At 42.7% G+C, this 18,011-nt stretch overlaps 1 protein-coding gene across 1 annotated transcript in view; it reads left to right on the top strand.

Moving 5' to 3' along the window:
- Positions 1–18,011, top strand: part of COG3 (component of oligomeric golgi complex 3) — a 155,623-nt gene that overhangs the window by 127,579 nt on the left and 10,033 nt on the right. Inside the window, 4 exon segments of the mRNA XM_030200514.1 lie at positions 100–188; positions 299–433; positions 14,104–14,179; positions 15,145–15,272. Coding sequence (XP_030056374.1) covers positions 100–188; positions 299–433; positions 14,104–14,179; positions 15,145–15,272 — 428 coding nt within the window.

Here is an 18,011-nt window from a genome sequence, read left to right as displayed (position 1 = left end):
TACTGCACTGTTATCGAGGGGAAACCAGAATACCTTTGTTGTAATTATGTGTTAGGATCCTGTATGTTTCCACCTTTGACTGCTCTGTCTACTTCACAGATGCAGCATTTAAAATCCTGAACCCAAAGACTGTTCCGAGATTTTTCAGGCTAAACAGCAACAACGCACTGCTTGAGTTCTTGCTGCAGGTAATATGGAGCCTTTGATATTTGCCTTTAGAAAGGAAAACTCATTCATATGTGTACATATCCAGAATGTAAAGATGACAAAAAAGGACTCAGATTTATTGTTATTCCAGGGCACCCCGGAGATAAAAGAACATTATATTGATTCTAAGAAAGATGTTGATCGCTACCTCAAGTCAGCTTGCGAACAGTTCATTCAGCAACAAACAAGACTTTTTGTAGAGCAGCTGGAGGCATTCATGACAAAGGTACAAACTGGCTTTACAGTATTCTGTGTCTGAAAATTAGATTTATTTGCCATCTTTTAACCTGTTACATAATGCCATTGCAGTATTTTATCTACAGTAGGTCTATGTCGTCCCCCCCCCCCCCCCTTTTTTTTTTTTTTGCATGCAGGGAATTCAGTTTAGAGAAAACTTAAGTAATAATGTACATAGTGAGGTTTAAAGCTAAAAAGTTTTTAGTTTGGGCAAGTTGTGGAGTGGAAGTGATATCACAGAGCCACATGGACGCCTGAGTCTGGGGCTTCTTGTCCTACTGGTGGAATCTGTAATCTGGCATTTTACTACCCTATTTTTAAGCACCTCAGCAGGAAATCTTCTTTTCACTGGGCTTTTGACCCAGGATGGTGACCAAATGAAAAACGGTGGATTTACAGGAGTTTGCTTGTCAAGGCCTCTCTCAGCTACGTGGGGAGCAGAGCAATATGGCCACGATTCCATCGGTTTCGTATGATACCAGTTTCCTGGACTCACAGTTGGATTGAGATGGTAGTGCTGAGCAGTCATCATCAGCGCTGGTGGAAATTAGAGGACTGTTTTGCAAGCTGAATGCTGAAATAGCTGCATCCTGGGTGGACTTTGCAGTTCTTGATAAGGAGTTGCAAGTGGATATAGCAGAGCTAGGACACCGCATTGAAGAAACAGAATTTGATTGGAAGAGCAAATCTCACAAACTCAGGAATTGGTGCAAAAATCTGTTAGCATGCAACAACAGTCTCTGGAACTCGCAGAGCACCTTCAGGATCTTGAGAACCAGCACCTACAAAACAACCTGTGTATTAGAGGTCTGCCAGAAGTGCCTAAATACACTGACTGTACCTTAGTAGTGCAGAAGTTCTCCACTGCACTTTTGGCACAAGATGGGGTTACATTGATGGCCTGCAGTGCCAAAGTTGATAGGGCTCATCATGCATTGGGACTGGCGTGAGCCATTCAACCTAAGGACATTTGTGGTTTGTTATCACCACTTTGTGCAAAAAGAATCCATCTATCGGACAGTGCGCAAGCAAGATAACTTCACATGGGATACCTGCCTGGTGGAAATCTTTCTGTACCTATAGCTCATGACACTGAGAAGGCACAGGGTGCTTCAGAATGTAACTGCGAGGTTGTGGGATGAGCAGGTCAGGTACAGATGGACTTTTCCTTTAGGGCTTGCCTTCTGGGCTAAGGACAAGACTTTTTGTGTGACAACTAGAGAAGAAGCAATCGCTGCCTTAAGATCGCTCGCCGGTGGGATGGAGATGATTCTTCCATGTCTGCTTCTCCTGTTAAGCAACTACTACCTAAATGTCAGCGGTTACCAGCAGGCTGGGGATGGCTGTGTAGCCAGGCAGGGATTTGTTCCTTTTCCTCTCTTTTTAAAAGTTTCTTCTTGAGGCTTTTCTTGAGAGAGTTTGCTATTGAGGCCTTTATGATTGACATTTATGGACACGAGTTGCTTAGTAACATAGTAACATAGTAGATGATGGCAGAAAAAGACCTGCACGGTTCATCCAGTCTGCCCAACAAGACAACTCATATGTGCTACTTTTTGTGTATACCCTACTTTGATTTGTACCTGTGCTCTTCAGGGCACAGACCGTATAAGTCTGCCCAGCACTATCCCCGCCTCCCAACCACCGGCTCTGGCACAGACCGTATAAGTCTGCCCAGCACTATCCCCGCCTCCCACCACCGGCTCTGGCACAGACCGTATAAGTCTGCCCAGCACTATCCCCGCCTCCCACCACCGGCTCTGGCACAGACTATATAAGTCTGCCCAGTACTATCCCTGCCTCCCACCACCGGCTCTGGCACAGACCGTATAAGTCTGCCCAGCACTATCCCTGCCTCCCAACCAACAGTCCCGCCTCCCACCACCGGCTCTGGCACAGACCATATAAGTCTGCCCAGCGCCAGCCCCGCCTCCCAACCACCAGACCCGCCTCCCGATCTCGACTAAGCTCCTGAGGATAACGTGTGATTATCTAGACATGCACACTCTGATGAGAATGTGTTAACCTTGTATTATGAAGGGTATGTTTGTGTTTTGCTTACATGCCTGGTGAGGATGGGGTCCTTCCTCCTGCTACTAGACTGTTGCTTAGGTGATGGCTAGGAGCTGGCATGGGCTGGGAGGAGGGGGGGGTAGAGGTTAGGAAAGGAGGAGAAGGGGGGTGGGGAAGGGTGGGGGAAATGATTTGTGAAATGGTCTTATATACATAGTCCTGTTGATGTGAGTGCATCCCTCCTTTGTGGGGTTGAGGCTTCCTTTATTCAGGTTCTTATGCCTGTTCATAAGGTAGTCTCCCTAAATGCCCATGGTCTAAACTCTCCCTATAAGCGACAGTGCTCACTTAAAGAAGTGGCTCCTACGTTTTTTCTGCAAAAAAACTCATTTTCAAAGGAGAGCGGCGCATTTGCTTAAGTCGCCACTTTTTCCTAATTGTTTCTTTTGCCTTTGAAAAAAAAAAGGTTAATGTGATGGACATTCTGTTATAAGAATATGAATATGCTTGTTAGATTACAGTGCGAGACCCTGATGGTCACTTCATTTCTGTTTATTTGGAGTTGCTGGGCTGCAAATATAACTTGGTGTTGGTGTATGCCCCTAATCAGAATCAGAAAGTGTTGTATGAACTATTAGTAACCAAACTATTGGCCCTTCCGCCTAGAATCTGGTTATTGGGGGGTGATTGTAATTTGACTTTATCTCCCTTAACAGATAGTACCTCTGTATCTAGGGCAGGGGCAGCAGATAGGATGGCATTGAAAGTTCTGTTGTAAACCCTGGGTTTGGTGGATGTGTGGAGGGAGCATCATCCTAGGACTCTTCAGAGCCCCATCAGGTCCTATTCTAGGATCAATTATCTTTTTACTGATGGAGCATTTTTGTTGCAGGTTAAGGGAACATAAATTGATGCCATCATGTGGTCTGACCACGCGCCATTAAGGTTTGAATGCTCCTTTGAACCTCCAGATAAAAAGCTACAATATTGGAGGCTAAATGAAAGTATCCTGCTGTGGAAGAGGAGGTGCTGGGGATTTAAAACTCTCATTCCTGAATATTTTTTTCTCAATGTCTCTCCCAAGGTTTCTTTAAGTACCTTGTGGGATAGTTTTAAGGCCTACGTTCATGGACATCTGATTAAGTGGTCTAGTAGACTGAAGAAAAGGAAACTGCGGCAGGAGTCCCACCTCAGGGATCAAATGTGGAGGCTGGAATTCCTCAATCTCCATTTCCCCAGTTGTAAAGGTCTAAAGTACAAACTAATGCACGCATCAACCTTTTCTTATATGAGTGCACAACTCTGGAACGAACTGCCACGTAACCTGAAAGCAGTCTACAAACTGACCAACTTCCGGAAACTGCTAAAGACCCATCTTTTCGACAAGACCTATCACAAAGACCAAGTCATCTGAATTTCCCACATATACCCTGAATGTAAATTATTGCCTTCTGTTTTTTTCTTCCTACTATTATGTATTACATTACCAAGCAACCCAATTCCTTTTGTAACACCAAATGTCTACTCTCCTCACATTTCCACTATCCATGATTTATTGTAAGCCACATTGAGCCTGCAAAGAGGTGGGAAAATGTGGGATACAAATGCAATAAATAAATAAATAAAATAAATTAGAGCAACGATTGAAGGCCAAAATACAATTTTTCATTACGACTTTAAAAAACGATCAGGGCCTCTTGGTGACAGATCCTGATGCCTTACGAGATAGCTTTATGAAATTCTACCAGAGGCTTTATTCTTCTGAAGTAACTGTAGCAGTTACTGAGATAGATGACTGTCTTTCACATCTAGATCTGGTGAGACTTAGGGAACCAGAGGTTGCCATGTTGGAGGGTGATATAACATTAGATGAGGTGGGGTGAGCGATCAAATCAGTTCCGCCTGGGAAATCACCAGGTTTGGACTGGTTGGTGGCAAAATTTTACAAGGTGTTTGCCCCTTAGGTGGCACCAGTCCTAGCTCAAGTATTTAATTCGGTATTGCAGGGCTCTCCCCTGCCTCTGTCAATGATGGAATGACCAGTGATGGAGGCTGGAGTGCCTAAGCCTAGCAGAGATCCTATGGCCTGTGAGTCGTACAGGCTGATATCCCTTTTAAACCTGGATGTCAAGTTGCTGGCTAAAATTCTAGCAACCCAGTTGAACCAGGTTATTGGGGAGCTGTTTCAGGAAGATCAATCCGGCTTTATTCTTGGTAGAACTACAGGTGACATCAGGCATACCCTGAATCTCATCTGGTACGCTCAGAGGCATGACATACCCATGACTCTTTTGACCATTGATGCTGAAAAAGCATTTTATTGTGTGGAATGCGTGTTCATTCTGCAGGCCTTACATCGCATGGGCTTCATTCCACATTTCTGCTTGTGGATTCAGGCTTTGTATGCTGATCTGACAGCTCATATCTGAGTTAATGGGGGATAGTCAGCTAAATTCCATCTTAAATGGGGTACTAGACAGGGGTGTGCCCCCTTTCCTCGTTGCTGTTTGCCCTAGTGGTTGAGCCACTGGTGGCCAAAATTAGAGGAAATCCACGTATAAAGGGGGTCAGTGTAAGGCAGGAAGAATTTAAAATATCTCTCTTTGCTGATGACATCTTGTTGACAGTAGGGTATCCCATAATATCGCTTCCTGTGTTTCTATCAAAGCTATACCAATATGGGAAATTCTCTGGGTTCAAGATGAATACCTCCAAATCGGAGTTGTTGAATATCACGTTAACTGCTGATCAAGTTTCCCCAATTATAGTGGACAGTCCCTTTTGGGAGGGCCTCGTATCATATCTTGTATTTGGAAGTGTGGATTTCAGCTAGGCTGGGTAGCTTGTTTAAGCTGAATTATGGAAAGTTACTTCTTAGCTTGTTTTCTAATTTAGACTGCTGGCATCGTATGCATCATTCCTGGCTAGGCAGAGTGGCTGTCAGTAAGATGATGGTTTTTCCTAAAGTGTTATACCTATATCAGGCATTGCCCTTGGCTATCCCGGACAGCGTGCTTAAATTGCTTCAGAGGTGCTTATTTTCCTACATTTGGAAGTGTCAACCGCCCAGGTTGTCTAGGCGAGTCATTTATGCCAAGTCCCAGGCTGGTGGGATGGGGGTGCCGAACTTTGAGAAATATTTTTATGCTGCTCAATTACAAGACCTTTTTGAATGGTATAATTGGTTTCTGATGGGACATCTGCACTGGGCTAATTTAATTTGGCGCCTATTGAGTCACAGATTATCTTGTTGTGATCTGCCCACTTCACTGTAATTAGTGCTAAAGATTTGGCATAGGGTTAGGAAGAGGCTACTGAAGGGTAAATCCTTCTCCCTGTTGGTCCCCCTGATGGCTTTATGTCTTTTTGTACAGTCGTGGCCTGTGTATCTTTTGGAGTCTTGGGAGGGTAAAGTGTCACGGTGGGTCATCTGTTCTCAAGGGGAGTACTCCTATCCTTTCAGCAAATACAGCACCAGTATCAAGTCCCACCTAGGGAATTTTACTTTTATTTACAGCTGTACCATCTGCTTAATAGTCTGGTCACCCGGGATGAGTTGGGGTCGGTGAGAACTCCCTTTGAGGGTCTCCTGGACTTCAGAGTTACTCAACATAAGCTGATTTCTTTGTTATATAGCCTCTTATTGGAAGCTCTCTCTCGGGATTCATCATATATTACCTGATGGGAAAGGGATCTTGCTGAGCCCTTGCTTAAGAAATCTTGGGAGGCTGTATACCACGATATCTTTAAGCTTTTGATATCAGATAATCTGGTTGAAAATGGGCTTAAGCAGTTATACCACTGTTGGTATTGCCCTACTAAATTCCATCGTATTTCCACCTGCCACTCATTTCTCTGTTGGAGGCATTGTGGAGGAACAGAGGTCCTATAAAAACTTTTGGTGGTCATGTCCCATTATACAGCAGTTTGGGGCCTTTTAGTGTCCAGTTTCTTCCACCATGTTACACCTCCAAATTTCTTTAGAACCTAAATTGTTCCTCCTTCAATGTCGGCCAAGCTACATCTCTGAGAATGTTGCTCGAGTGTTATTCCCATGTCTAGCGATTTTGCAGAGAAGGGTGGTGCGAATGTGAAATACGAAGATAGTTCCTTCTGAATCTGTTTTGCGACTCCTGTTATGATGGCAGGGTTATTATCTAAGTTATCTAACTATGTAGAAAAGGGTACACAAAGCAAAGTCTGAAACCATTTCTTCCTTAGTATGATTCTGGGCAATCTTAGCCACCAGACTTCACACTGAGCCACTTTAGGGGTCATGTTTTTCTATGTTCTGGTTGTCTAAGCTGGGATATTTTTACTGTTGTGTAGGTTACTGGGGTGGGAGGGGGAGATTGTTCTGTTATTTGCTCTGTTTCCACTACTTTTTTGAGGCAGTGGATTGTTCATTGTTATACTATGATGGATGTTTTGTTTTTGGACACTGGGGAGATTGTTCCACCAAGGTGGGATATGGACTTCTTTGGGAATTCTATTTCATGGGGAGGGAGAGGGTTTAGGGGATTTATTGTGTATTTCCACATTTTTTTTTTTGTGCTTATGTCATTTGGGGTTCTTGTTGGGGGATTTGTACAAATGAAAATTTTAATAGAGTTAAAATGAAAAAAAAAAGTTTATTTTGGTCAAGAGCTAAAATGTTATACTGTTTTTGACTTGGCAGTGTAGATCCTGATGTGAACAAGATAAAATAGATATGATGTGGAAAGATATATGGATCATTGTTGACTGGCTAGTATGAAATGCTTCTTGAGCCTAGCTAAGCCAGGTTAGCCTGCTCTGTATCCAGTACTTACAGGATTTAAGGACCTTACAGAAAAGCACTTCTCCCTACTCTTTGTCTAGCAAAGCAATCTTTATTGAATAAGGCTCTAAACGTGGTATGAAAAGGAACAAAACAAGGAGTTTTCTAGTGGGTTTCAGGATGTTAAAATACCAAAACCAAACCCCCTGATTCCAGGTGTACATTCCAGTCACATGCAGGTTTAAGCATAAATAGTAAATTCTGTTATTTTCTATTATATTTAATACCCTTACTAATCAAACCCTGAAGACTGCCCTAAGCAGTTGCAGTGATTGAAGAAATATGCTTCTTTGTCTATGCCGAAGAAGACCAGATGAGTGGGTTATATCCCTGTGCCAGCAGATGGAGCCAGAGAAAAAAAGCTCAGAGGTGTTTGATCTGATTGTATAATCTGACTGTGTTTCAAACTGGTTTATTGATATCTGTGAATCTGAAAACTAGATTTCTGATTTCAAACTGCCAGCAAGTATTAGAAATCTTTCTTTTGCCAAGTTTCTGAGCTCCTTCCTTCCCCCACCCCATCTATCTCAGTTCACCTGGTTTTTTTTTCTGCAGCCATTTTAAAAGCACAAGTGTGTTTTCTGTGGAGAGCTGTGTTGCTGGTCTCTGGCTGGGAGAAACTCAGATAAGATTTGTGCTGGCTATATTTGTGGCTTTTCCTACCCTAGAACTGTGGGTTTTTTGCACATCTCTACCTACTATCCTTGTCCTCCCCTTGTCCCAATCAGCTTTGTAGAAAAGAGGCTTAATACAGGCCTAAGATAGGTTTTACAGCAATCACATTCCACAAGTTTAGGTTTATACCCACCCACCCCAAGACTGACACTTCCTAAATCCCTATTCTAACTATACTACTTATCACAACTTAACTCCACCCGAATTACAACTGTCTCAAATTGCTGAGGAGTAAAGTTAATCTTGTACACTGTCAAGCCTCATCATAAAATACCTATTCATACCCATTCAACAAATCAAGATGACTTTTATTCTCTGTAATAATTGTGGAGCTTTAGTTTCAAGGCCAATCATCTGGAAACTTAAGGCTTGTCCTATCTGTAATCAGCTCGCTAGTTTAAAACAAGAGATCAGTAAATTAAAGCAGGAATTAGATGCACTTAAAGCAACTTCTAAGACTGCACAAAATCAAACCAAATTCACACCACTGCCTCAAAGGATAAAACCTCCTAAGAATAGATGGTTCACAGTAGGCTCAGGCAGACTTCGTCATGTGACACAGAGGCATACACCCTCACAAGTGTTACCCCTACAGAATTCTTTTGCTCCATTAGAGCTCTGTGAGGTTCCTAAAAATAGAACTGAGCCAGAAGAAACACCAAAAGAAATTAAGGTGGAACAAAAAGATATGGAGGGACCCAAAGACAGAAAACACACCAAAATATCAAATGTTGAAACACATACCAGGAAATGTAAATGGAAAGTGATGACCACAAATGCTCACAGTCTTGGTAACAAAGTTCATGACCTTCAAGCCCTGATGTTGGAGGCAGACTTGGACGTTGTTGCAATCACAGAGACATGGCTCAATGGTTCCCATGAATGGGATGCAAACATACCAGGCTATAATCTATTTAGGAAGGATAGAGAGGGTCGTAAAGGTGGAGGAGTAGCTCTATATGTGAGAAATGATATCTCAGCAACCGAAATGACAGGGACCTGGGGTAAGGAAGAAGCGATATGGATCACCTTAAAAAGAGATGATAGAACCTCTGTCCACGTGGGTGTTGTCTACAGACCTCCAACACAATTGGAAGAATTAGATAAAGACCTGATCGCAGATATTCAAAAGTTGGGAAAGAAGAGAGAGGTGCTGTTGCTGGGAGATTTCAATCTGCCGGATGTAGATTGGAAGGTTCCGTCTGCGGAATCGGAAAGAAGTAGAGAGATTGTGGATGCTTTCCAAAGTGCTCTGCTCAGACAAATGGTCATGGAACCCACGAGGGAGGGAGCGACGCTGGATCTGGTGCTCACAAATGCGGATAGCGTGTCAAATATCCGAGTGGGTGCCCACCTGGGCGGCAGTGACCATCAAACGGTTTGGTTTGATATGACGGCTGGAGGGTGGCCACTCAAAACTCAAAGTCCTGGATTTCTAGCGTGCTGATTTTAGTAAAATGGGGGAATACCTAAGGAGGGAGCTGATGGGCTGGGAGGATGTACGAGAAGTGGAAGGACAGTGGTCCAGGCTGAAAGAAGCTATAAATAGGGCCACAAACCTTTATGTAAGGAAAGTAAATAAAAGCAAGAGAAAAAGGAAACCGCTATGGTTCTCCAAGCAAGTGGCTGAGAAAATAAAGGCTAAAGAGTTCGCATTCCAGAAATACAAAAAAACTCAAGACGAGGAACACGGGGAGGAATACCGGAGGAAACTGAAAGAAGCCAAGAGAGAGGTACATCTGGCGAAAGCGGAAGAACAAATGGCTAGAAAGGCAAGGAGGGGTGACAAAAATTTCTTCAGGTATATTAGTGAAAGGAGAATGACTAAAAAGGGAATTGTGAGACTAAAAGATACTGCAAACCGCTATGTAGATAATGATGAAGAAAAGGCAAATTTGCTAAATAGATACTTTTGTTCTGTTTTTACTGAAGAAAATCCGGGAGAAGGACCACGATGGACTGGCAAAAGTTCATTTGAGAATGGAGTGGATATAGCACCGTTCACGGAAGAGAGTGTGTATCAACAACTAGAAAAACTAAAGGTGGACAAAGCCATGGGACCGGATGGGATTCACCCCAGGATATTGAGGGAGCTCAGAGAGGTTCTGGCGGGTCCTCTTAAAGATTTGTTTAATAAATCCTTAGAAATGGGAGAGGTTCCGAGGGATTGGAGAACGGCGGAGGTGGTCCCTCTTCACAAAAGTGGTGATAGGGAAGAAGCTGGAAACTACAGGCCGGTAAGCCTCACTTTGATTATTGGAAAAGTAATGGAAGCGATGCTGAAGGAAAGGATAGTGAATTTCCGGGAAGAAAATGAGTTGCAAGATCCGAGACAACATGGTTTTACCAAAGGGAAATCGTGCCAAACGAATCTCATTGAATTCTTTGATTGGGTGACCGGAGAATTGAACCGTGGAAGTGCTATAGATGTAATCTACTTAGATTTCAGCAAGGCTTTTGACACGGCTCCCCACAGGAGGCTCTTAAATAAACTGGATGGGCTGAAGATAGGACCCAAAGTGGTGAACTGGATTAGGAACAGGTTGACGGACAGGCGCCAGAGGGTGGTGGTGAATGGAGTTCGCTCGGAGGAGGGAAAGGTGAGTAGTGGAGTGCCTCAGGGATCGGTGCTGGGGCCGATTCTGTTCAATATATTTGTGAGTGACATTGCCGAAGGGTTAGAAGGTAAAGTTTGCCTATTTGCGGATGATACTAAGATTTGTAACACAGTGGACACCCCGGAGGGAGTGGAAAACATGAAAAAGGATCTGAAAAAGCTAGAAGAATGGTCTAAGGTTTGGCAATTAAAATTCAATGCGAAGAAATGCAAAGTGATGCACTTAGGGAGTAGAAATCCAAGAGAGGCGTATGTATTAGGCGGTGAGAGTCTGCTAGGTACGGATGGGGAGAGGGATCTTGGGGTGATAGTATCTGAGGATCTGAAGGCGATGAAACAGTGTGACAAGGCGGTGGCCGTAGCTAGAAGGTTACTAGGCTGTATAGAGAGAGGTGTGACCAGCAGAAGAAAAGAGGTGTTGATGCCCCTGTACAAGTCGTTGGTGAGGCCCCACCTGGAGTATTGTGTTCAGTTTTGGAGGCCGTATCTTGCTAAGGATGTAAAAAGAATTGAAGCGGTGCAAAGAAAAGCTACGAGGATGGTATGGGATTTGCGTTACAAGACGTATGAGGAGAGACTTGCGGACCTGAACATGTATACCCTGGAGGAAAGGAGGAACAGGGGTGATATGATACAGACGTTCAAATATTTGAAAGGTATTAATCCGCAAACGAACCTTTTCCGGAGATGGGAAGGCGGTAGAACGAGAGGGCATGAAATGAGATTGAAGGGGGCAGACTCAAGAAGAATGTCAGGAAGTATTTTTTCACGGAGAGGGTGGTGAATGCTTGGAATGCCCTCCCGCGGGAGGTGGTGGAGATGAAAACTGTAACGGAATTCAAACATGTGTGGGATAAACATAAAGGAATCCTGTGCAGAAGAAAGGGATCCTCAGGAGCTTAGCCTAGAATGGGTTGCAGAGCTGGTGGTTGGGAGGCGGGGCTAGTGTGGGCAGACATATACGGTCTGTGCTGGGGCTGGTGGTTGGGAGGCGGAACTAGTGCTGGGCAGACTTATACGGTCTGTGCCGGGGCTGGTGGTTGGGCGGCGGGGATAGTGCTGGGCAGACTTATACGGTCTGTGCCAGAGCCTGTGGTGGGTGGCAGGGATAGTGCTGGGCAGACTTATACGGTCTGTGCCAGAGCTGGTGGTTGGGAGGCGGGGATAGGGCTGGCCAGACTTATACGGTCTGTGCACTGAAGAGGACAGTACAAATTAAAAAAAGTAGCACATATGAATTTATCTTCTTGGGCAGACTGGATGGACCGTGCAGGTCTTTTTCTGCCGTCATCTACTATGTTACTATGTTACTATATTCCCCTTATAGGGGACTGGCCCTGCCTTCAGCTCCTCGGTACTTCTTTGATGGCAGCAGATGGTTCAGACATGTAGCCCGGTGCAGCAACTCTGGGGAAGGCTTTAGGTCCAGATTTCTTGTGGAGCATAGACCGAGTCCAGGGTTTATTGAAGGCAACAGTCCTTTGGGGGTGATTTCCCTCTCCCCCTTGGGAACAAGCCTCAGTTGGGGGCCTGAGTTCCCTCACAAATGGGTCCAATACCAGATGGTGCCGTATTACATTTTTACCCCTTGTGGGTCCGACAGCAGAACAGCCTCTTCCCAGATTGCTTCCCACTCTCTAGTGCTGTCTTCGATTTGGACTTGGTCAGGAGGTTTCAAGTAATCACATCCCCCCTCCCCCCCCCCCCCCCCCCCAAAAAAAAAGCACTTGTTTATATTCAGCTCCATTTTAGAAAAGATGTAGAAGTTGGAATTGAGATGTCTAGGTCAGGATGTCTATTGCATTTCAGAACAAATCTGCCAACACAGAGCTTGTTCTGAAATACAGGAGAAGTTGACTTTCTATGCACTTTTGATACTGTTGCAGAGATTGATATTCCTTTGTCAGTTTGCCTTTTGGGGGTCAAAAACCACTGGAGGATTGAAGGGGCAGTCTCCCCTTATCCCTCCAATGGAGTGATGCTCAATTGGAACAGTTTGCCAAAACCTGAATGTGCTCAGTAAGAGGTGTAAACCCAACGTCTATCTGTTAGGACATTGACACTTATTCCCCTTCTGAAATGGGGAATAAGCACGTATCTTATAGGCATATTCTAGTCCTGCCCAAAACATGCCCAGATCATGCTCCCTTGCCATTTGCACTCGTTTGTGTTTGATGTGCATATCCAGCTTTGTAAAATGGGAACCTAGATGTTTAAACATTTATGTGTGGATTTCTGCACATCTTAATGCAAATAGCCCTTCTAAAATGACCACCACTATGTCTTGAGATGGGAGGGGGTGATATGTTACAGGTAAGAGATGCTTGTTCAGTGTGCTAGATGATACATTTGGTCTGACTTGGGAGCAGGCAGGCAAGCAGGTGCCAGGTGGGCAGGTCAATCAGTGGAAGTTTATCATTCAGCCAGAAGCAAAGATGGAGGGGTTCTCCAGATTGAGCTGTGACCAGTGCTGCCCAAATAATATTGCTGACTTCCAAGTTTGCATCAACCAGTACTTGAAGGAGGAGCTTTGCATGTGTACAGCACTGCGTACGTCTAGTAGCGCTATAGAAATAAGTAGTAGTAATAGCAATCAGCCATGATGGTCAGGGGCTTTCAATCTGACAGATTCAGAAAGCTAACAGTGAATATGTTGTAGCCCACTATGAAAGTTGCAGTACTCTTGGTGTATGGAATTATCTCATTCCTGGATTAGTGACTATGACATAACATTTTTGACCTTTGGTGGTGAATCAGAAACCCAAAATATAATAGTTGCCTTTGGTTGACTTAACATTGATATGGGATGCTGAGGAGCTGAAGGCAGAACCAGCCCCTCTGTAAGAGGAATGAAGGCAACTCGGAGCTCTTTTTTTTTTCCTCCCCTGTGGCTCCATCTACTGGAAGGGGGATGTACCCCTCTTGTTTTGACTGATCTGAAAGGCTGAAGGATAGAAAATTAACATGTAATGAAATTTCACCATTCCAAAATCATTACAAAACTAATATGCAATTCTACAAATAAATTTCAGAAATAAAAAAAAAACAACATTTAATGTAATCCTCAATAATAATGAATTAGTGTTGCTTATTTTCTATTATAGAGAATGGTAGAAACATGCCACAGAGTTTGTGGATTTTCAGTTCTATCTCTTTAATTCAGCAGTGCTAACATTCAGCACTGAAGGGGTATTTATTTATTTTTAAATTTGATTTTATAATGGAGGCAACATACTTTGAATAAAGCAGAATGCTATATTACTGGGCTGGGCTGTGTTTGTATCATAGCATAATATGTGGTGAGCCTGTATAAAATCTTTTTATTTATCTGTGGAGTGCCTGGACCATTCTTAAGTATTGCTTGTTAGGCTTTAAGCAACAGCTAGAATGTGATTTCCTTTATTAGGTGAATTGTGCGCTGAATTCTAATAACTAAAAGTTGAGTGTTTCAAAATATTTGCATTATCAACAAATAATACAACTTTTTTATTAATTTATTTAATGAAAAGAAATTTTCTGATTCTTGATTTTTCAGGTTGCTTCATTAAAGACGATGGCCAGTGAGGGCGGTCCAAAGTATAGCCTTTCACAGCAGCCTTGGGCACAACCTGGTATACAACATATTTTTCTATTAGTTTTTATGCCACAGAAAATGTAATTAACTGGTTTTATATCTATTTGCATTACATTTAATGTTGTTCAGTCAGTGGTTTGCATGGTTTAAGGTTAGCTTATTCCTGTCAAGTGGGTAACTCACAGACATATTAATAAATATTTTGACTATGGTTGGTTGAACATTAAAGCAGGCGACTTGCTAGAGAACTCAGGTCTGGGCTAAGACTGAAATTTCAGTTATCAGTCGTTTGAGTCTATTATGGCATGCATGAAGAAAAAACCTATTTTATCCAAAATCAATTAGATTTTGGATAAAGCTATAGCTATGCAGTGCTGTCCATGACTAGAACAGTTGTCAGGGAAATAGACTGCTGGAGGTAACTTGTTTTACAATGCATACAAAATTTCTTTACAACTGATTTTCTGACCTTCCATTTATTCATCTTCACTGAGCCTCTAGGCTCACCGTGCTGAGACTTCCCCAGCTTATAGTTGCTTGTCCTGGGTACTAAGTGAGAATCTGGTAGGAAGTTTGCAGAGAAAACCACCTTGAGTGGTAATATACACAAAAATAAAACTATAAGTCCTCAATCTAATTACTAAATACTCTGACACATAATCATCTTTTGAGTTTGACCTTGAATGATTCCAGGCTCTGGATGGATTTGTTGTGGTAAAGAAATTCAGTTGAGAAGGTATGATTGTCTGCCCATTAGCAGCAGACAGCAGTGGGTGGAGGTGGGGTCATTTAAATGGTTTGTCATATAAATCCTCCTAGTGCCTGGACTGTTTGGGTTATTCTGGTACAGCAGAACATTAGCAAGAGGCAGAGAGAAGAAAATAAATAGCTAATTTGTCTTGTGTGTTGTCCCTTTTGTATTTCTATGGTGAAAACATGTAACTCCTAGAAAAATGACATAAGATCTTCCTAACTGCTTCTGATCTATGTGGTTCTTTGCAGCAAAGATAAATGATATAGTGTCTTCCACGTACAAGATAATAAAAACAAAGCTTCCCACAACACTACGAAGTATGTCTTTATACCTCGCCAACAAAGATACAGAATTCATCTTGTTTAAACCTGTTAGGGTAAGTATTTGGAATGAAAACAGAAAGGTACCTCATAGAGGGAAGGGGATAAAAAGAAGCTTGGAAATGCAAACAAAGTAGCATAGAGCTGCATTAGAGGTGACTGTGAGCTGCACCTTGCTTTGTAGGCTGTAATTGTCTTGTAAATACAAGAGAGATGTCTAAGAAATATAGGAAAATCCTCATGATGCTTCCGATGGGAAAATAATAAGAAAGAAAGGTCTTAATGAAAAGAATATACAGGAAAAAAATCCCCAGATCCTGAATTATTGTAGTTACGCCCCAAATTTGGTGGGGCTTGTTTGCTAAAGTGCAGTGAGATTTTGCAGCTACTATGGGTTAACAGCCAAAATTAACCCTCAAGTAATTGCAAAGTCTCCATGTTAACTGCTGGGATCATACCCAACATTTTGCAATTCAAGTAATGCAGCATCCCAGTGCACATTCGTGGGGGCCTTCCTGTCCAGTGCGTGAGTGTAGGTCCAGCAGTCTTTCATTTTCTGCGGAGCAAAGGGGTTGTAACTGTGATCTCTCCTCAGTTTGTCAGTTCTTTATGTAGTGTTTTTTGCGCTCCTTCATCACATCTTTTTTTATTTTCTGTACTTCAATGTGTGCCCTACTGAGTATTGTGTTTTTGACCTTTTTTATTTATTTTATTTTTCCTGTCCTAGTTTTTGGACATAGTTTAAATTTATTCCCTCTCACTCATTTAGCCCTTTGATTTTGGGCCATTTTTTCATGATAAAAATGCACCAAGCATATTAAAGTGTTGTACTTGGTACATCAAAATTATTTTGGGCACTGACCCCCATATCTGGTGTATCCACGGCTGGGGACCCAACAACGAGGGTCTTCGTTGTGTCTCAGACTGGTCTTTTGACGTTGGCCTCAGTGACATCAGGTCTGATAACTGTTGGGCCACTGAACAGACGCCCTGAGACTAACTGGTGTCAGGCTCGACACTGTAGAGACGTGCGCATTCCACATCCTTGTCAGTACCACGTGTTTCTGAGAACTGGCACCATGCATGGGAAAAGAAGCATCGACATCACTAACCCTCAGTGTTTAGTGCCGGGAGCTCCGGGTCATCAGCATTGCTGGTCTCTGGAAGCTGTCAGCATTGAGAGGATGGTTAGTCTTGTTTCATGATGGTGCCGAATACTGATGCCCTCTGGCTGTGACCTGGTCCTTTCTTCAGCACCGACAAATCTGCAGACTTTATTTGCGCCAACTCCCCAGTCTTTACTGTCCTGCCTCTCTGATGCAACTTCTGTGGTTGGGATGCAGCAGAGGAAAGGCCCCACCGGACAGAGCAGCTTTGAGCGCTGCAAACCTGCTGCAGTGTTTGGAGAACCAGCGTGGGGGAGGGGGGTGCGGGTAGACAGATGCCGGATCCATGTGAGCACACAGGAGGGGAGAGGGGAGGAAGGGAGAGTGCAATTTCAGGTGACCCCCTACCATTGGGCAACCCTGGGCATTTTGCTGGGCTCGCTCAATGGTAGCTATGCCCCTGTATTACAAATAAGTCAAACTGGTTAAAAAAAAAATGTAATGTTAAACAAAGGGAACCTGAGTAAACATATAACGGTTTTTAAATTATTGCTTCATTTAATTAAGGAACAACACCCATGTCACCCATAACAGTAACTTTCCTCTAAACTTAATAACTTCTTGCACCACCTTTAACAGCAATAATTGCAACATATAATTTGATATCAGCTTTTCACCTTGCTATTGAGGATTCTTAGCCCCTCCTCTTTGCAGAATTATTTTGATTCATTCACATTTATGTTTTATTTTAATTTAATATACTGCTCTTACTGAAAACATTGTAGAGTGGTTTACAATTGTAAAATCAATGTAAGAACATTCAAGAAAAGAACACCATAGTAAAATAGGAAAGGAAAGAAATCAATCACACAAAAGAGAAGGGAATGAGTCTACAGTACAAAATAAATTTAAAGTACAATTGATTCAAAAGTCAAATCAGAAATCAAATCAAAACAGAATGTGTTTTGTGTTAGTTTTGCCGTATGTGCACACCAACCTAAAAAGGAGGCATTAAGAGCTCCCATAATAATTTATTTTTCAGCAGCCACACGCTAATGCTATAACATTAGCACACATCCAGAAAATGAAACAATTGAAAAAGGTTGAATTTATGGCCACACTAGAAATGGGCTTAGTGGAAAAGTTCTGCATTAGGACTCGCTAAGCGCATTTATTATTATTATTATTACATATGTATCCTACATTTTCCCACCTATTTGCAGGCTCAATGTAGCTTACATTATACCATGAAGGTGTTCGCCAAGTCCGGTAGGGAGACAGATACAAGGCGATGTTGTGGTAGAATAAGGTACGCGTGTTTCAGGTACTATGGGGGTTGAAGAGAGGAAGGTTATAAGGAGGCATATTTTCAAAGCACTTAGCCTTCCAAAGTTCCATGCTTTATGAAAGCATTCTAGTCCTCTTTTAAGTTGTCATTTTCTTCCTCTACTTTCTGAGGTCTTATCTGGAGAGAGATAAGAACTTCAGTTACCCCAGTCGAAGCTTTATAGGAAATTTCCACCACATTAGTTAACAATGGCACCATGCTAAGTCATAAGAACCTCCCAGACTGAGTCCAGGGTGATTAAGTCTAGATTAGAGACTAGGTACTTTAAAATTGTATTTCAGGAAAAAAGAAGAGAAATTTATGAAATAAAATTTGTCTTTCTGGATGTTGCTGAGGCCACA

This window comes from Microcaecilia unicolor, chromosome 4 (genome assembly GCF_901765095.1).
Source record: "Microcaecilia unicolor chromosome 4, aMicUni1.1, whole genome shotgun sequence".
Lineage (NCBI taxonomy): Eukaryota > Metazoa > Chordata > Amphibia > Gymnophiona > Siphonopidae > Microcaecilia > Microcaecilia unicolor.
The sequence above is the reverse complement of the archived record's forward strand: the minus strand, read 5'-3'. Positions and strand labels throughout refer to the sequence as shown.